Below are 15992 nucleotides of genomic sequence, written 5' to 3'. Positions count from 1 at the left end.
CAACAAAATTTAATGGGGGGGGGGGAGGAACAAAGTTAATATAAATGCTGTTAAGGAAAAAGAGACAAAAGCCCAAACTGGAATCATTTGTGCTAAGGTCCAAATTGAGTCCCACCAAATTGAGCTTTAATACCTAATTTAATCAGTTTTGACTTCTTAATGTCAGATTTTTCAAGTTTAAGAAGAAATCTTAAACTAGTCAATGTGGAATTACCTGGCTAGTACTAGTAAGGTAATTTGCCTTGATAGACCCCTACCATTCCCTGAAGGAAGGTGGCCTTGCCACAAATAATGTTATTTGCTAGTATAATTTCCTGTTGTATCCACCCTTCTGCCTATAATTATAATAGTCTTTCATTTTGAACAGCTCTGCAGAGCTCCTTTCTATCTGTTAGATGGGATGCTGCTAAACTGATAAATTGTTAAAGTCAATAAATTTTCTATCAGTAGGCTAATAAAGTTTTCCATCAGTAGACTATCTTTAGTTTGATAAAAATTCCAAATTATATTTTCTCCTTTTAGGACAACTTATAGGACAATCTATTTAGGAGAATAAATAAATTACAATTATACTATCAATAAATCAAACTTATTTAGGTAACTGAACTGATATGCTAGAAATGACTATCAGTCAATATCTAGAACACTCTTCATTTAGGTATACAAAATATTTCTTGGCTACTTATGGTAGTTTCACCACTCTTGAAAATTCACACCTCTTAAATATTTTACTGTTTTAATTTTTAAAGAAGTTTAGTGATATATATATATATATATATATATATATGAACAAGAATCAGAAACAGATAAATGTTTTGGCAATTATTTTTGAAACACCAGAAAGTAAACACAAGCAGACCCTAAAGGTAGTTCATTTTCATTTTAACAAATTTTGAAAATGTTGAAAATATTACAAATGAGTCATGTTAAGGTTACTGTACTTAAAGACATTAGCGAATGCTAAAGTATTAGTAGCTACTACTGCCCCAGGAAGGAATGAAAAATGAACTGGCTTTGAGAATCTCTGAAAACTACTCAACACAACTTAAAAAGAAGCAGGCTCCTTTTTTGACTCTGTTCATGAACTTCAAAGGCTATCATTTTAACCCTGATTTGACATACAGATGATAGTGACTTCTCTTTTTATTAGGTTATTTTTAATCATTACAGCACCTTTCTTTCTATCTAAGAGGGCAAGAGAACTTGATGGAAATAGTAAATAAAAGCTAAAGGACAGCAACACTAGCTACCAATTTTTCTTAGCAAAAAGGAAGGACAAAGATGAGTTGTACTGCTGTGATCAAATTTAAGTACAGGGTATTTCTTTTTTTTTTTTTATAATAAATTTTATTTTTATATTCCCCATACAATTTCAACCCCCCCATTTTGACCCCAATCCCTCCCCTCCCTCCACCCACCCCCCCAAAAGTGTTTCTGGCTCATAGATTTTTGTTGATTTTGATTTTCACTTTCTCATAGTTATTCATTTTCCTGGTCTCTTATTTAAGTTTTCTAGATTCCTGCTATGAGTGAGACCATCCGGTATTTTTCTTTTTCTTTCTGGCTTATTTCACTGAGCATGATCCCTTCCAGCGCCATCCATGTTGCTGCAAATTGCATGTGTTTATCTTTTTTGAATGCTGAGTAATATTCCATGGTATATATAGTACAGGGTATTTCTTTACCAAAAGAAAACTCACAAACCTGCAATATATGTTAACAAGCAATTAATTAGAAGTTCTGAAAATGAAACTAAAACAAACTAACAATAACCTGCATTCAAAAAGTAAGGTCAACTGAAATAACAAATTTTTAAGTGTAAATATTATTATTTCACTCAATGCCAATGTGATCCTTCTCATCTTCAGGGAAGATGTTTTAAATTTGGAAGCCTTACACCTAGTGAATGATTACCCTGATGACATGTCAACTGTGTGTTTAAGTACACTTAATGTAAACCACACTAAAAGCAGCAATTAAAGGCAAACTCACAGATTTCACAAATAATTAAGGTATATGCCATAAATAAATTTATGACAAAATTTGTTAAAGCTACGTAGTTTCTTTCCAGAATTGTTTGTAATATCACTGAAGTTGTGGGCCACAGAATGACTTTTCAGTCAACAGTGGACCACATTTAACAGTGATCCCAAAATTCCTTGTCTAGTGACATCATAGTCACCCTTAACATTTTATGCCCACAGCAGATTCATACACCTTGTACTTGCTGCTTGTGTTTTGAAAGCTTCATTATCCTCTTATGTTTGATTTAATCTCATGTTGTTTTGTTTATCATCGCCTATATAAAGGCCAGTTTTAATGTGTTCACACAATGAAATCACTTTAAATATATACTGAATTGTTACAAAAATGTTAAATTTTCTTCTGAGAGAATATCCAAATCTTTAAACTTAAATTTATATATCATCAAAAGAAATCTGTAATATTTTACATTTGAGATACTCTAAGTTTTCTGGTCTTGTAATACTTATTGCCTGGACCAAATACACTAACATTCTACTGTTGTAAGAAAATGTTCACATATAACTAAAATGGATTTTTTTGAAGCCTCTTGAAATGATCTTTCAAATCTCTTTAATTTTTATTTAATTAGTATCCCACTTCTAGTCATCTTTATTAAAGTAATACTTAGAAAACTGTAATACAAAATTGTGCTCACAATGTAGAAAACGTAAGACAAAAGGTCACTTTTAAAATTATTTTTTTTTTTTAAAAGATTTTTTTTTTATTTATTTGTTTATTTATTTATTTATACAACCACTGGGTACAGTCATGAAGCACAGGAGGGTGAGAGAGTTCACCAGAGCCAGAGCAGGGAGCAGAACAGGCAGAAGGACCGAAGTACACTGCTGAGGGGAGCAGCGGGTGGCAGGAGAGGTCTGCGCGCCATGTGGGACTCTCGCCCGGTGGCCGGGGGATCGAACCAGCGCTGCAGAGGCTGCAGGCAGCTTCGCAACCCAGTGCTCAACCGCTGCGCCACCAGGGAGGCCCTAAAATTTTTTCCCATAAGATCTTACTGACTGGAAAAACCATTTAAGTTACATCATTGCCTGCCTGCTTTTTAATTGCAAACTCTTCCGCCCACACACAGATATGCTACAGTTCATAAACTTGTCTGAGAAATTTAAAGCAACTTAAAAGACATGAAAAATCCTGGTAAAAATTTAAAAAGGAAAAAAGACTATAATATAAGCTGAAATCATACTATTTTTCCAAACATATAACTTAACTCCTTCTAGAGTTCTCTTTAAAAGGTTATAGCTCCTTTTTGCCACCAGAGACTTACCCTTTCATATGATCAATAACAATTATACCAAGGACCACACAAGGTTGTTACACAACCCACATTTTTAGTGTAATGGAACCACAGTTTATTTAAATTATGTGTGGTCCATCCTGAAGAACATGTTATGTGAATACATGCACATACTTTTGCTTCAATGGTTGATAGGCTATAATGTATACAAGACATGTAGCAGTTTCCATACAACATTTTCCAAAGGCATTTCATTAAAAAGGACTTCAAAGAACAATACAGAATTCCAACAATTTGGGAAACAGTTGCAAAACATTTTATTTTGCCAAGTAAGAGCATTAAAACCAAACATAAACAAATCAATGCTCCAACTACTATCATATTTTTATGAAAGGACCTTTGAGCAGGGGAAAGGATGTAACTAAATAAGTTGAATTTGGGGGGAACTTTTTGAAATTGCCTTTAGATCAGTAAAAATTGTCACGTACCAAAAGAGTTCTAAGGATCAGCCTCTGGATACATATTTTTAGTCATTTCCAGAGATTCAGTTACCCATAAAGCTTCCCCAAGACTACAGATAATTACAGAAAACAGAAAAATAAACATATGGGAAAATAGGTAACAGGGAGCAAACTTAAAAGGAAGATCATAACTTAAAACTTAAAGCAAGATCATAATTGTTGCAAATGATAAACAGTCCAAGAAAGAGTCATCAATCAAATGTAATTTTAAGTAAAAAGTACAAGGAAGACCGAGGAAGGGGATATAGGTTGAACAAAAAAGATTTGCTCTCCGCTTATTGGGAATTAGTTTCCTTCTTTCAGGGACTTACAATATTGATATAGCTAATTCCTTTCCCCTTTCCTTTACAATCCCTGTTGAATCTTCTTTGATCTGCAAACTGATGTTCCTTTTGATTACTTCCAACTACCTACTACCCTTCAGATTGGGGTAGATAAAGTACACTCTTTTACCTGAGGATTTAAGAAATACTTTAGACAGATAACTTGTCATTTTCTTTGCCAGACTCAGGTAATAAATATCTGAATAGTTGCTAACAATAATTTCTATTTTTTCAGTCTCTGACTCAAGATAAATTAGTATTTGATGAGACAAATTTTACTATTTTTTTAGATTTTAACCATCTATCTTGGAGTCCCCTCTACCCAACTTTAATAAGATATAACTGACATACAAAATCGTGCAAGTTTAAGGTGTACAATATGATGTCTAAGTCTCATTTTAAGTTTTTCCAAAATATAATTGTTCTAGGATCACTAACATAATAAAAAGGCACATTTTCAGACAACAAATACTTTTATTTTTAACCCACAGTTCAGTACACTCAAAAGTTTATTCAAAATTCCCTCAGAAAACTAAATATAAGATTGACTAATCTACTATTAAATTCCTAATGTTAAAACAAACCAAAAAAACCCCCAACTATCTCTATTCTAAAACCAAAGTATTATTAGTGCTTTGTGGAGTACACACTGTTATACAAAAGTTAACTATATATGTTTGTGCATATATGTAACCATATATATGTGTGTGCACATATATATAATTTTTTTACATTTATATAGTTTTAAATATATATATAGTTAATATAACTAAATTTTGACTAGATTCACCGTGTAAGGGCAATGAAAAAACACAGGTTCATCAGCAATCAGCAGATGAATAATGACACAGTAATTTTATTTTTTTCTCAAAATACCTACATATGCTATTTAGAGATCATATGAAGCAAGACAAAAAGACCAAAGAAACGGCCTATTTCATTGGCATTCAAACTGGGGTCTCTATATGAAGTCTTCCAAGAGTTACCTGAGCATGGGCAGTTTTAAGAGAATTTCCAGATTCTCAACTTCCATACAAAATCCTGCCTAAAGTGACCTGCCTGAAAATTTTCATTACAGATAACTAATCTCTTACTTTACAAGAAAGACCTCTTACAACCTCTTACCTTTTCCTTACCGAGGCTATACTGTTCCAGTTGTAGGTGAAGGTTTGAAACCTCCAGATGACAAAACAGCACTAAAACATAAACTCACAGATGATCTGTATTTCCCAGTACTAAACATGTTTCTATTAAGAGCAAAGTATGGTGTTACATATTAGAAACATGTTATTTGGAATTATGTGGGGATACTCTGAGCAGTGTGAGGTAGCTAGAGTACTGGCAATTTGTGCTTAATGACTTTGACTCTTTCACTTCAGGATCCCTGCAAATTCGATTTCTCCCTGACACCATTATCAAAGGATGTAGTGCTGTGGAGGGAAGAATCCCTTCACAGCAATAAAAATAGATCAATAAGAAGACCAAATTCACATTTGCTTACTTCACATATTTGAATATTAGCTATTCTTTTCAGTTATTCATGAATAGCTCCTTAGCTACAAATAAAAGTACCTCAAATAAAAGGACCATTAGTTGTGGATACTGATTTTTTTTTTCAATTCAGCTAGAATGTTTTGATATTGCCAACATTTTCAAGACATTTACAATCAAAGGATAAAACTTCCAAGTGACCTCATTTAGATTCACCATGTGTTATCCAATAAAGTAGTAAAAATCCAATTTAATAAATCCTATCAATATCAATTTCAATTAAAGTCATTCCCAATTGGTTCAATCTTTAAAAATATTTTTCTACTTACCACTGACAAAAAATAATTACTAACCAGGGACAATTTCTTTTTAACAATACAAAGCCTTAACTCAAAATAGAATCTTTTATTTTAATTATAAAAAATATTCAACAATTAACTAGATTAATTTTTAAAACAACAGTAATAAGTTTCTAGAGGTCAATGTTTTATAAAGCATGCATTACTAATCACTCATATTAGAACTATCTAGGGTACTTATGAAAATACAAACCCATATTTAATCAATCAGGATCTTTTGCTAAAACCTTTTTATCAAACACTCAGAAATCCTTGAAAACAGAAAACTTAAGAATTGATTGATAAAAACCTCAAGTAAGTATGCTATTAACATAAGCAGAACTCAAAGTTAAAAATATAAAGTAGGGGTTATGAACCAAGTACCATTTGGGAAATATGCAAGAAAAGAAACAGAATTAAGATCAGTTTTAAAAGAGAACTGCTTGTGACTTTGCCAATGACTGTTAATGCTTTGTAAGCTTTCTTCTGGAATTTAGGGACACTGTGAAGACATAACTAGAAAAAAAAAAAGAGGAATACATTTCTTTCCCATTATAAGTAATGTTGACCACTATATTGTACTGCTACTTTCAGAACTTAACCTTTCTTATTAATATAGATGTTCCTTCAGAATTACTCTCTAATGGTAAATAACATCAATCTATACATGTGTACACATTGTTAAAAGTTTTCATTCTTACCTTCAACAATCTCAAATTAAGGTAAAATAAGACAAAGACACTATTACCAAGAACTGTATCAGCTAATACCTATCCTTTCATAAAATCATCATAGCTTGACACACTAGGTTAAAATGAAGCTTCATACTTGAAAGACATACACCATCCTGTCAATCAACAGAAGAAATTTAAAGTGTAGCTAATTCACAGAGTACCCAGAGAACATTTGTGTCAATATTCGGTTTATTTAGTCCTGTTCCCTGTTTCTGTATAATCTGTTAGTGAGCACTCTGCTATCAAAAGATTTTAAAAAGATATACGAAGAGGTAGAAGTTCTATGTTTAGTCTCCTTAAAGAGATTATGAAATGTTTGTGTTAAAAGTAAAATGGGTTAAGAGATCTTAGTATTAACCGTTCTCTTAAAAAAAACTATCTGCTAGAGGAATTGCTTGGTTTCTAATTGCAAATGATTAAATGTGAGATTAAAGATTATAAAGATGATGGCAAATGACAAGAACACATGGCTCTTTCGCTTAGAAACAAGGTAACACTTTCTCCAATAATTATATAGCAAAAAATAAAACTGCTAAAACAAAGCTTAACAATATGAATTCCTCTTCAGTTTTCTATTGAGTAGCCAGAAGTATGATAAAAATTTAGTACATACATAATGCCTTTTCTGAGGAAATGATGGATACTTACTTAGTAAGCTGCCCTTTATTCTTGTTATTATCAACTCCATTGTAAGTCACAGCTGCCAGTTTTCTGCTTCTGTAGTTCTCATAGTGTACATTATTAGTGACATCTTTCAAGTCTTGCATGTGTGTCCTGTCATAAATAAATATCAAGAATGTGCTTCCATTTCAAAAAATTTTGATATAAGCATCAAGTTATATCAAAACAAAAATTTCAGACTTAAGCAATAAGACTAATCTTAAAATGGCATTTGTCAGTTTTCATTTACACTCATGGCACAGCAAGATACAATAAGCCAGCGTAACCCAGTGGAAATTTAGTTTCCAAATGCGTATTTGAGAGCTATTAAATACACTCAACACAGTTACTGAAAGATGACATTTGTGAAGAAAAGTACTCATTCTTACAGTATATATCTCTTTTACTAGGGAAAATGTTTAGCTCCCACTGAAAACCTAAAAAACCTAAAAAAATTGCTTTTCTTTTAGCATATTATCAATATTTGGGTTTTTACTAAACTTGAGGGTAACTGTGACCACCTATGACGTTAGATCCAAACTACAGAATTTTTAAATTAAGAGTACTGTTCAGTTTATTCAAACAGTCCAGCTAATGAGGTATTTTGTATAATAATTTTTGCTCATAGCATTTTTATCATATATAAAGTCAATACAAATGAGATAAACTATACAATATATATGAGGTAATTTTACCTCTCCTTTATGGTTCAAGACACTAAAGACACTCTGAGCTGCTCTATGGATATTCTTTATCAATACCATATTCTTTGATACACATGACATGGTAGTGCTCTGTATCACTTGATACTCCCTTCCTCATCATTCTTTCCATCTGCCATCTTCTATGTCTACCATTTTACCATAACTCTCTTCTGGTGACAAAAATAACCATGTACTTTTTTTTATTCTTCCTGATCTCTGGAAAAGATTTATTCCTACTTTCCTCTTTGTGAACAGAATGTCATGTTCAATTCCTCTCCTACTATCTAACATTTCCATGCAATGCTATGGTATTTTACTCCTTCTAGTCCTAAGTCTGGGTTTTGTGTAAATCTCATCTCTCTATACTCTGTCTCTTGATGAATTTATCCTTTCTATGATCACTACCGTTACACCTAAAGCTCTACCAGTCTCCAATTCAGTCAGGCAGGGAGTTCCTTAGTCCTAGCATGTCCAGGACTGGCTGGGATTGAAAAACTCATGCAAATTTGTCATTGGCTCTCCAAATTTAAAGACTTTCACTGCTCTAGGAGCTCTCTTCCCAGACTTGAAGTCAAGCTTCTCTACCCTATGACAATCTTCTTCGTTGTCATTCACTTTTTGGTACTGTTATATGTTTTAAGTGACATCATATATAACCTTTCCACTTGTATCATAAAACTCCTTTACAAGAAACATGCCATCATCTTTCGTATTCTCACCATAGGTAGTACATAGTAGGTATCTATGTATTAGTTTATGACTCATAACTAGCCTCTACTTCTATAGTATTTTAGGTATGAAGGTAACTGCTTGCATATTTTAAAAAAATACATAATATGAAGTTTTAGAATACCAGTGTATTAAGCACTTGGCAAGTAACAGATTCAAAATTTAGGAAAAGAATATAATCTGAGGGAGTGCAAGAGTAATTAATATTTGTGAAACATTCCCAACATATATAATATCATAAAATAACACATTTCAGTTGGTTTTGAAGTCACACCTTTGGAACTGAAAGCAATTTGTAATACAACTTAAAGGCATTGTATTCTCAAAAAACCCTTTCATATGTAATCACTCTTGTCCCACTGTGTGAGGCATGGCAACCCCAACTGCTAAATCAACCCAAATCATGTACTTCATTACTGAAAATGCAAAACCACTTATATGGCAATCTCTGGTTTCACAATTCACTCTCATCTCTAGTCTATCTTGAGGTAGTCATTTGACTCAAATTTATCCCTTCACTTTAAGAATGACCCTGTAGTTCTTCCATGGTTTCTAAATATCATTAATATGTATGTTGCTACTTCCACATAGCTAAAGAGATTCTTGGGAAAGTAGAGAGTAGTATGAAAATGAATAGACATTAAATTTTAGATGGTAACTCAAAACTGGAGGTTGAGGAGAATACAAAGTGAGAGTCTGGAGAAGTAATCAAGAAGATAGAGAAGTGGGGAAAGGGTATGAGGTGGCAAAAGGAAGGACTCAGTCTCAAAATGAAAACACTGATCATTGTGAGCCCCTTTCTGTTCCCTGTCCACTAACATCTCCAGTTGTATTAAATTCCTTCTTTATGCTTCCTCTCTGCTGCTGCTTTTCTAATTCAAGCCCTGGTCCTCCAGTCAAGATTACCTCAATGTTCTGCTCTCACAGGCTTTTCTTCTCTTTCATCAGGTGCACAAGGTACATTATAGGAGTAATGTTTTCTGGCCTGGGAGGAAGATTGGTTCTGTTCACTGTGTTCCAGTACAAAAAGTACCCCACTCACCAGTTACCAGGTTAGGTACCTTTTAACATTCAAAGTCTAGCTTTTGATTCAAAACCTAGCCTTCCCTTCCAGTTTTCCCAAGCTTTTCATATAGAAGAACAAGTGTTTTTTTCTTTCTACTTTCCAGACTTCTTTTAGTATAAGCCCAACACAAAATATAATAATAAAGACACTCATTTTCCTATATATCCCTAGCCACAAACAGCTTCTTCTGCATTTTTGTTTACAACTCTAAAGTACCAAGTTGTCTCTACACAGTGTTTTACTTCAATGCCAGAATGAAAATACCAATTTAAATTAGCAATATTTATAGAAGATAAAAAAATACATCTGTCCAATTCTAAGGAAAGACAAAACTGGCATTTTTTTTACTGATCACACTTACCTTATCAACATATTTCTTAGAATTGTAAAATCACAATGTTCACCATTCTCAACTATAAAAAAATAAAGACAACGCACATTAGTTTCATTAAACCTAGTATTTTAAAGGAATTATAATGGGGAGTTGGTGGTAACAATGAGAAAATATTCAAAATAGCTTAGCTCAATTTTTTTTAAATCAAGGTTTAAATAGCATTGTGAGTGCAAGAGAAGTAAATTATATTACTTTACTGTAGTCTAATTCTCAATGATAAAATATGTAAACCTAACAAATGAGTAATCTGAAAGTGAACAATTTTGAAATTTTGAGTGGGGGAGATCATGTATTTCTCTATATTGGTAGACAATATTTACTTATTCCATAGTAAAATACATTAAAAAAATTTAGTGTTGAGAGTGCAGGGGGAATCACTTTAGAAAAACCTGCTTAAGGTAATCAGAATGAAAAGTTAAGAACTTCCAGGTTCTTTTTCTTTTTAAAATGTTAGCACAAACAGGAATGTTCTTGGTGGGGGAGGGAGGACAGGGGAGGAAGACAAAAAAAAACTAGAAATATGAATGAATTTTTCAATGCATTATTTCTAAGGGCTGTAAAAGTTCTAAAACCTGAGCTCAGCAACTGAAGGTTACTTGACAATGAAAGAGAGCTAGTAATGAATGTAAGGTTATTAGTGGGGAAAGTCAATGATAAGAACAGTAACTTAGAATAGCACACAATAGTAACAAAAACTGATAGAATTTTCTGAAGCAATATTGACAAACAGATAAAACAATCATGGCTCAATCTTGGTTCCAAGTAACTTATAGCACAGATTAAATAGTATGTAAAGCCACTATAAAATATACACATCTATTTAAGATTTGATGCTGCAACTAATATTTTATTGATGTTTACAATACTTTACAAAATTAGAAGAGGATCTCCTAATAACGAAATTGTTTTAATCTAAAGATGCGATGCAAAGAAAAGGAGACTGTGATTCCTTTGATTGGGCTTCTGAAAGTTGTTCTCAATCATTTTTCAGGGTTCCAGACCCATCTGAGACTCAGATAAAAGTGAAAGGCCTTTTTTCCAACATTTTTTGCAATTCCAGAAGCTTCATTAGATTCTCTGGAAGCAATCTTTGGACCCAAGGTAAAGATAACAAGAACAGACTTAATGATGGGGCAGTGCTGGGAGGATAGAGGACAATGTAAGTGACTACTAAAGTATTACATTAGAATTTAACACATACTTGCTTGACTTAGGAGGATACAGAATCTGAGAAAATGGAACATACTTACAAGGAAATGAGACTATACCAAACAATTAAAATCTTTGAAAATCTAGCCTAAATCAATGCAGTATACATGTTATACTATTTACTATAAATGCAAAAATTTTGACACTTGTGACATCTTACAAAAAGCCATTCACTGAAGAAAATCTTACCTTCAGCAACACCCCAGGGATACTGCCTTCCTCTGACCCTTTTGCCATTAACTTCAATGATAGTATTACTACCTACCACAGCAAGAGGTAAACGGTCCTATAAAACAAAGTATTCTTGTTCAAATATATCTCAGTCCTCAAAACTTCAAGAATAAAGAAGTTACATAGATCACAACTTTCCATTTAGTAACCTGCTATTACAATGCATTATCACCAATGTAAATAATGAATAAAACTTCATTTTCTCTGAAACCTTAAGAATACTAAAGACATATGCTGATCAAATTATTTGTTTAAAAAAATCATACCAAAAAAAATGCTGTTCTGTATTGGAAAAAAATTTTTTAGACTGGAAAAATTTTTAAAGGTGAAAAAGTATATTGGCTGTTAGCAGGAAAAAATAAAGCTTGTGACTACGCTGGCTACCAAATCACAAACCCTAGAAACAGAGAATATTATGCTTGCTAAATTCTACCTTTGATAGAAACCACTTGAGAGGATTAGATTTGTATTCATCCAAGCTAACCGAGTACCTTTCAAAATTCTTGTAGCTTCCAGAAATCTATTAAGAATAAAATATATGACTACATTATAATATCTCAGAAATTCTTCATTACTCAGTCACAAACAGCTCATTATTTCCAGATAAGTGTTTGTCTACCTAACACCATCAATCAAGATACCATTATTGGGTTCCAGGTACTTATAAGTCAAATACACATAAAATTAGGATAGCATAAACTTTTGCTTGGTTTTTCTAAAAGGACAAAACATCATTTGTTTGTGAGGGTCTTAAAAACAAACATTAACCATAATACAGCCTAATAATGAATGTTCTCCCTTTTCATTAGCCATTTTTTAAGGGGGAAAATTACATAACATGAAATCAGTTATCAAAAACCATATGAGGGAATTATGTCATCCTACTATTCCATAAATGACTTATGAAAAAGTTAATTGCAAATTGAATTCAACACTGAATAATCTCCCTTGTAAACCAGCTAATGATATCTGTGGTCTCTCCAATTGATTTTGTAATGGCTTTTAAGGTCCCAAAGCATTTCAGTATATGTATGAGAATGAACCTACCTTTATCTTTTTAACAAGCTTATTTTCTTCTTCATCATCTGTTTCTGGAAATTCATATATTTTAATTTTATGTTCTTGGATTTCTTTCATTATCTAAAATGACAGCAAGAAGAGTGCCACACCATAATCAGTATATTAGCTTTTTTTCTTAACATTAGCTTTACTTTTATAATTCTCTATTTAAATTCTCATAACTCCTCAGCTCTAGATTCTTCACTAAATATTTCAGTGATATAAAGCTGTAAACAAAAATCAAAATACTATTCTGGTTGTTTTTATTTTTAACTAAAGATTGTTGTTATATAAATACCATTGACAAAATCCAATTATTTCACAAGTGTCAAAATCATATAGTTGTAATATCAAGAATTATACAAATGATGTAAATTTCCAGAAGGGATTTCTCTAGTTGATTTCTACTATCATGGCTTTAGGTCATTCATTTATTTATAATGACTGAGATTCTTCTTCTAGGTAAAATTCTACCCAACTATTTTATTCAACTAAATCAACAGAGCTTAAGCTCACCTAAAAGTTTTAGTAGAATTTAGCAAAAGCCAGTAAAACTAAGTATAGCATTTGTTCCAGGGGAAAAATTTGCATACTGATTAGAAAATATTCTTGCACATATATGTGCATACAAACAAATTAAGGAGCAACAGATACAAGATCTGGCAAGCATACAGGAGAAAGTACACCCTATAAATTAAGAAATTAAGACATTATAAGGGAGAATGTGGGGGAGTGGGGTGCTGGGGAGAAAAGACAATTTATTAATAACATCAGAAATGACCTACTTCAAATTAATCTTGTCCAAAATTAACCCATATTCTAAACAGAATATAGACATCCAAATAACATTCCACTACCTACCCTATTCAAACTCATAATAAATAGCTAATATACCAAAGAACTACCTTCCTAACTGTACTGGATGGTTCAGGCCTACTCTCACTGCAAGGGTCCCAGAAGCAGTGAAGAGTCCCTAAACAAAAACTGACCAAATATTTCATAAGATGTAAAAATATATTTAAAAAGATAAGGAAAAAATAAACCTCTGTCTTTAATAAAAGTCCAAAAAAAAAAGGACAATGATGTCAAGTCACTGAAACAAACATACCTATTATAGAAGGAATTTGGTTATTTTATTGGAAGAGCTCCATGACAAAGAGCGGGGGGCGGGGAGGAGAACCATAAAATAATGAGATCCTTTCAAAAAGTAGTCCTCTCCTGGGGAATTCAGTCTAACAAAATAATCGCAGGTGGTGTGGATAGAGGTCTTGGTAGAGGCAATACAAAAATATCTAAAATAGCCTTAAAATTTTAAATGGACAAGGAACTGGGGGAGAAAAGGCAGAGCTTATTTTCAAGTGCTATTTTTAATACAGTATAAATGACAATACAGTGAAGTAGCAAGAAAAATACATTCCAACATACTATACTGAAAAATCATGAATGGTATGAAAAACCTAAGTTTCAAAGCTCATTGTGGTCACCTGTTTTTTAAACTGTTGGCACTCCTCCGGTGTGAGTGTGTCTGCTTTGGCAATAAGTGGGATGATGTTCACTTTTTCATGCAAACGTTTCATAAACTCAATATCCAAAGGTTTAAGTCTGAAATAAACAATATTTAAAATGACTAAAGTGATTAATTTAGAAGAATCTTCACATCCCCAATGCTAAATTAAGTATATTACAACTACTTTACTTATCAGAAACACCCTCTGAAGATAAATTAGGTCAGTGATAGTTAAGTAGAAGAGCTCTTCAAGAAATACTGGAGTGCTCCTATGTTTATGGCAGCACTATTTGCAATAGCTAAAATATGGAAACAACCTAAATGCCCCCAAACAGATGACTGGATCAAGAAGATGTGGTATATACACACAATGGAACACTACTCAGCAATCCAAAAAAAAAAAAGCAACTCATGCCATTCACAGCAACATGGATAAACATTAAGTCTGGAACTTCTCATGGTCCTCTGAAAGCACCACAAGGTAACCACTCTGCCTTGCCTTGCCTCATGCTCCATTCCCATCACCCTTCTATTTGGCCTGCCAAATTCCTAGTCATCCTTTAGAACCTGGCCTACAATTTTAATTTCCTATAGGAATCTTTCTCAAACTTAAGACTACGCATCTTTGTAATTTACAATACAGTGACTGCCTACTTGTTTATTTTTTCCCATCTTCTCACTCAAAGATCTTCCAAAGCAAGAGCTTTGTAGCATTCAACTATATCTCCAACTCCTAGAACAGCTATAAAATTTGAGAAGGTGTCCAAATATCTGCTGATGACAAAAGTAAGCTGCTGTCATTTTTTCTTACATCCATGAATTACTCTAAAGGAAAACAAAATAAATTCCTAACACCTAGGAATTTATTATAAACTTAATGTTCCACACAAATAAAGATGCTGGGAATATTCTGCACAGAAATACCATTTGAAAGTAGTATTTCCTAACATTATAAAACCTGGAGAAAATGGACTAAAATTCTCATTTTGCTATGAATTTTACTGACTTATATTTTAAAACAAAGTTCTTATTAGGGTTCTCTTAAGAGTACCATAGTGTATATACAAAGCTATGGCAACTGTGACTCAGTGACTGAGGTATTACTCTTTACTAACAAATAATATTATTGCTCTTTACTAACTATACTCTTTGCTAACAAATAACACTACAGCTTTGTGACACTGACCGGCAAAAAGATGGGAGGAGTAAGGAAAGTAAAAACAGATACTATAATAATTTTCCTTATTTTTAATTCTTTGCAATTTGATACTGGTATTTAGAAAATAGGAACCATTATAGAAAAGAAGAGTATAGCTGGAATAACACTGTGTTATCTGTAAACAATGTCCTTGGCTCCTCTATAGTGCTAACTGAAAAAAACTATCCATCCTTGAAAAAGATGTTTTGCTTCTTTTCATCAGTAATTATATACAGATAAGAATCAGTCTAAAAGCATTTAATGTAACTTACTACATTAAATCTTAAAAGCATTTAATGTAATTTATTAAAATTAAAATTAGCAAGATTTTATATTTAAAAGTAGAATAACACTTGCTAAATATTTATTAGGCTACATCATCTTTCGAAAAGAAAGAAAATTAAAAATAACCATGACAGGAAAATCACAGAAGTCAATTTCCTAAATATAAAACAACTGGATCAATAAATATTTATATCAGTTCAAAAATTAAAATTTAGACAAAAAAGTTAAAACTTTAAAAAAACCTGAAAAACCACCTTTGCCCTTTT

The 15992-nt window shown here is 32.4% G+C and overlaps 1 protein-coding gene across 2 annotated transcripts in view; it reads right to left on the bottom strand.

Annotated features, from left to right (window-relative positions):
- The window catches only part of SEPTIN7 (septin 7), a 56661-nt gene that overhangs the window by 6729 nt on the left and 33940 nt on the right, over positions 1 to 15992 (bottom strand). For both annotated transcript variants that reach the window (XM_037510191.2, XM_037510204.2), the window contains exons 6-10: positions 14221 to 14338; positions 12725 to 12817; positions 11636 to 11732; positions 10205 to 10256; positions 7333 to 7458 (exon numbers count right to left, since the gene is read on the bottom strand). In XM_037510191.2, coding sequence (XP_037366088.2) covers positions 7333 to 7458; positions 10205 to 10256; positions 11636 to 11732; positions 12725 to 12817; positions 14221 to 14338 — 486 coding nt within the window. The remainder of the gene's footprint in view (positions 1 to 7332; positions 7459 to 10204; positions 10257 to 11635; positions 11733 to 12724; positions 12818 to 14220; positions 14339 to 15992) is intronic.

The sequence above is a fragment of the Talpa occidentalis genome, unplaced genomic scaffold, assembly GCF_014898055.3.
Source record: "Talpa occidentalis isolate TD23 unplaced genomic scaffold, MPIMG_talOcc4v2.1, whole genome shotgun sequence".
Lineage (NCBI taxonomy): Eukaryota > Metazoa > Chordata > Mammalia > Eulipotyphla > Talpidae > Talpa > Talpa occidentalis.
Note: the sequence above shows the minus strand (reverse complement) of the source record. Positions and strands in the feature narration are given on the sequence as shown.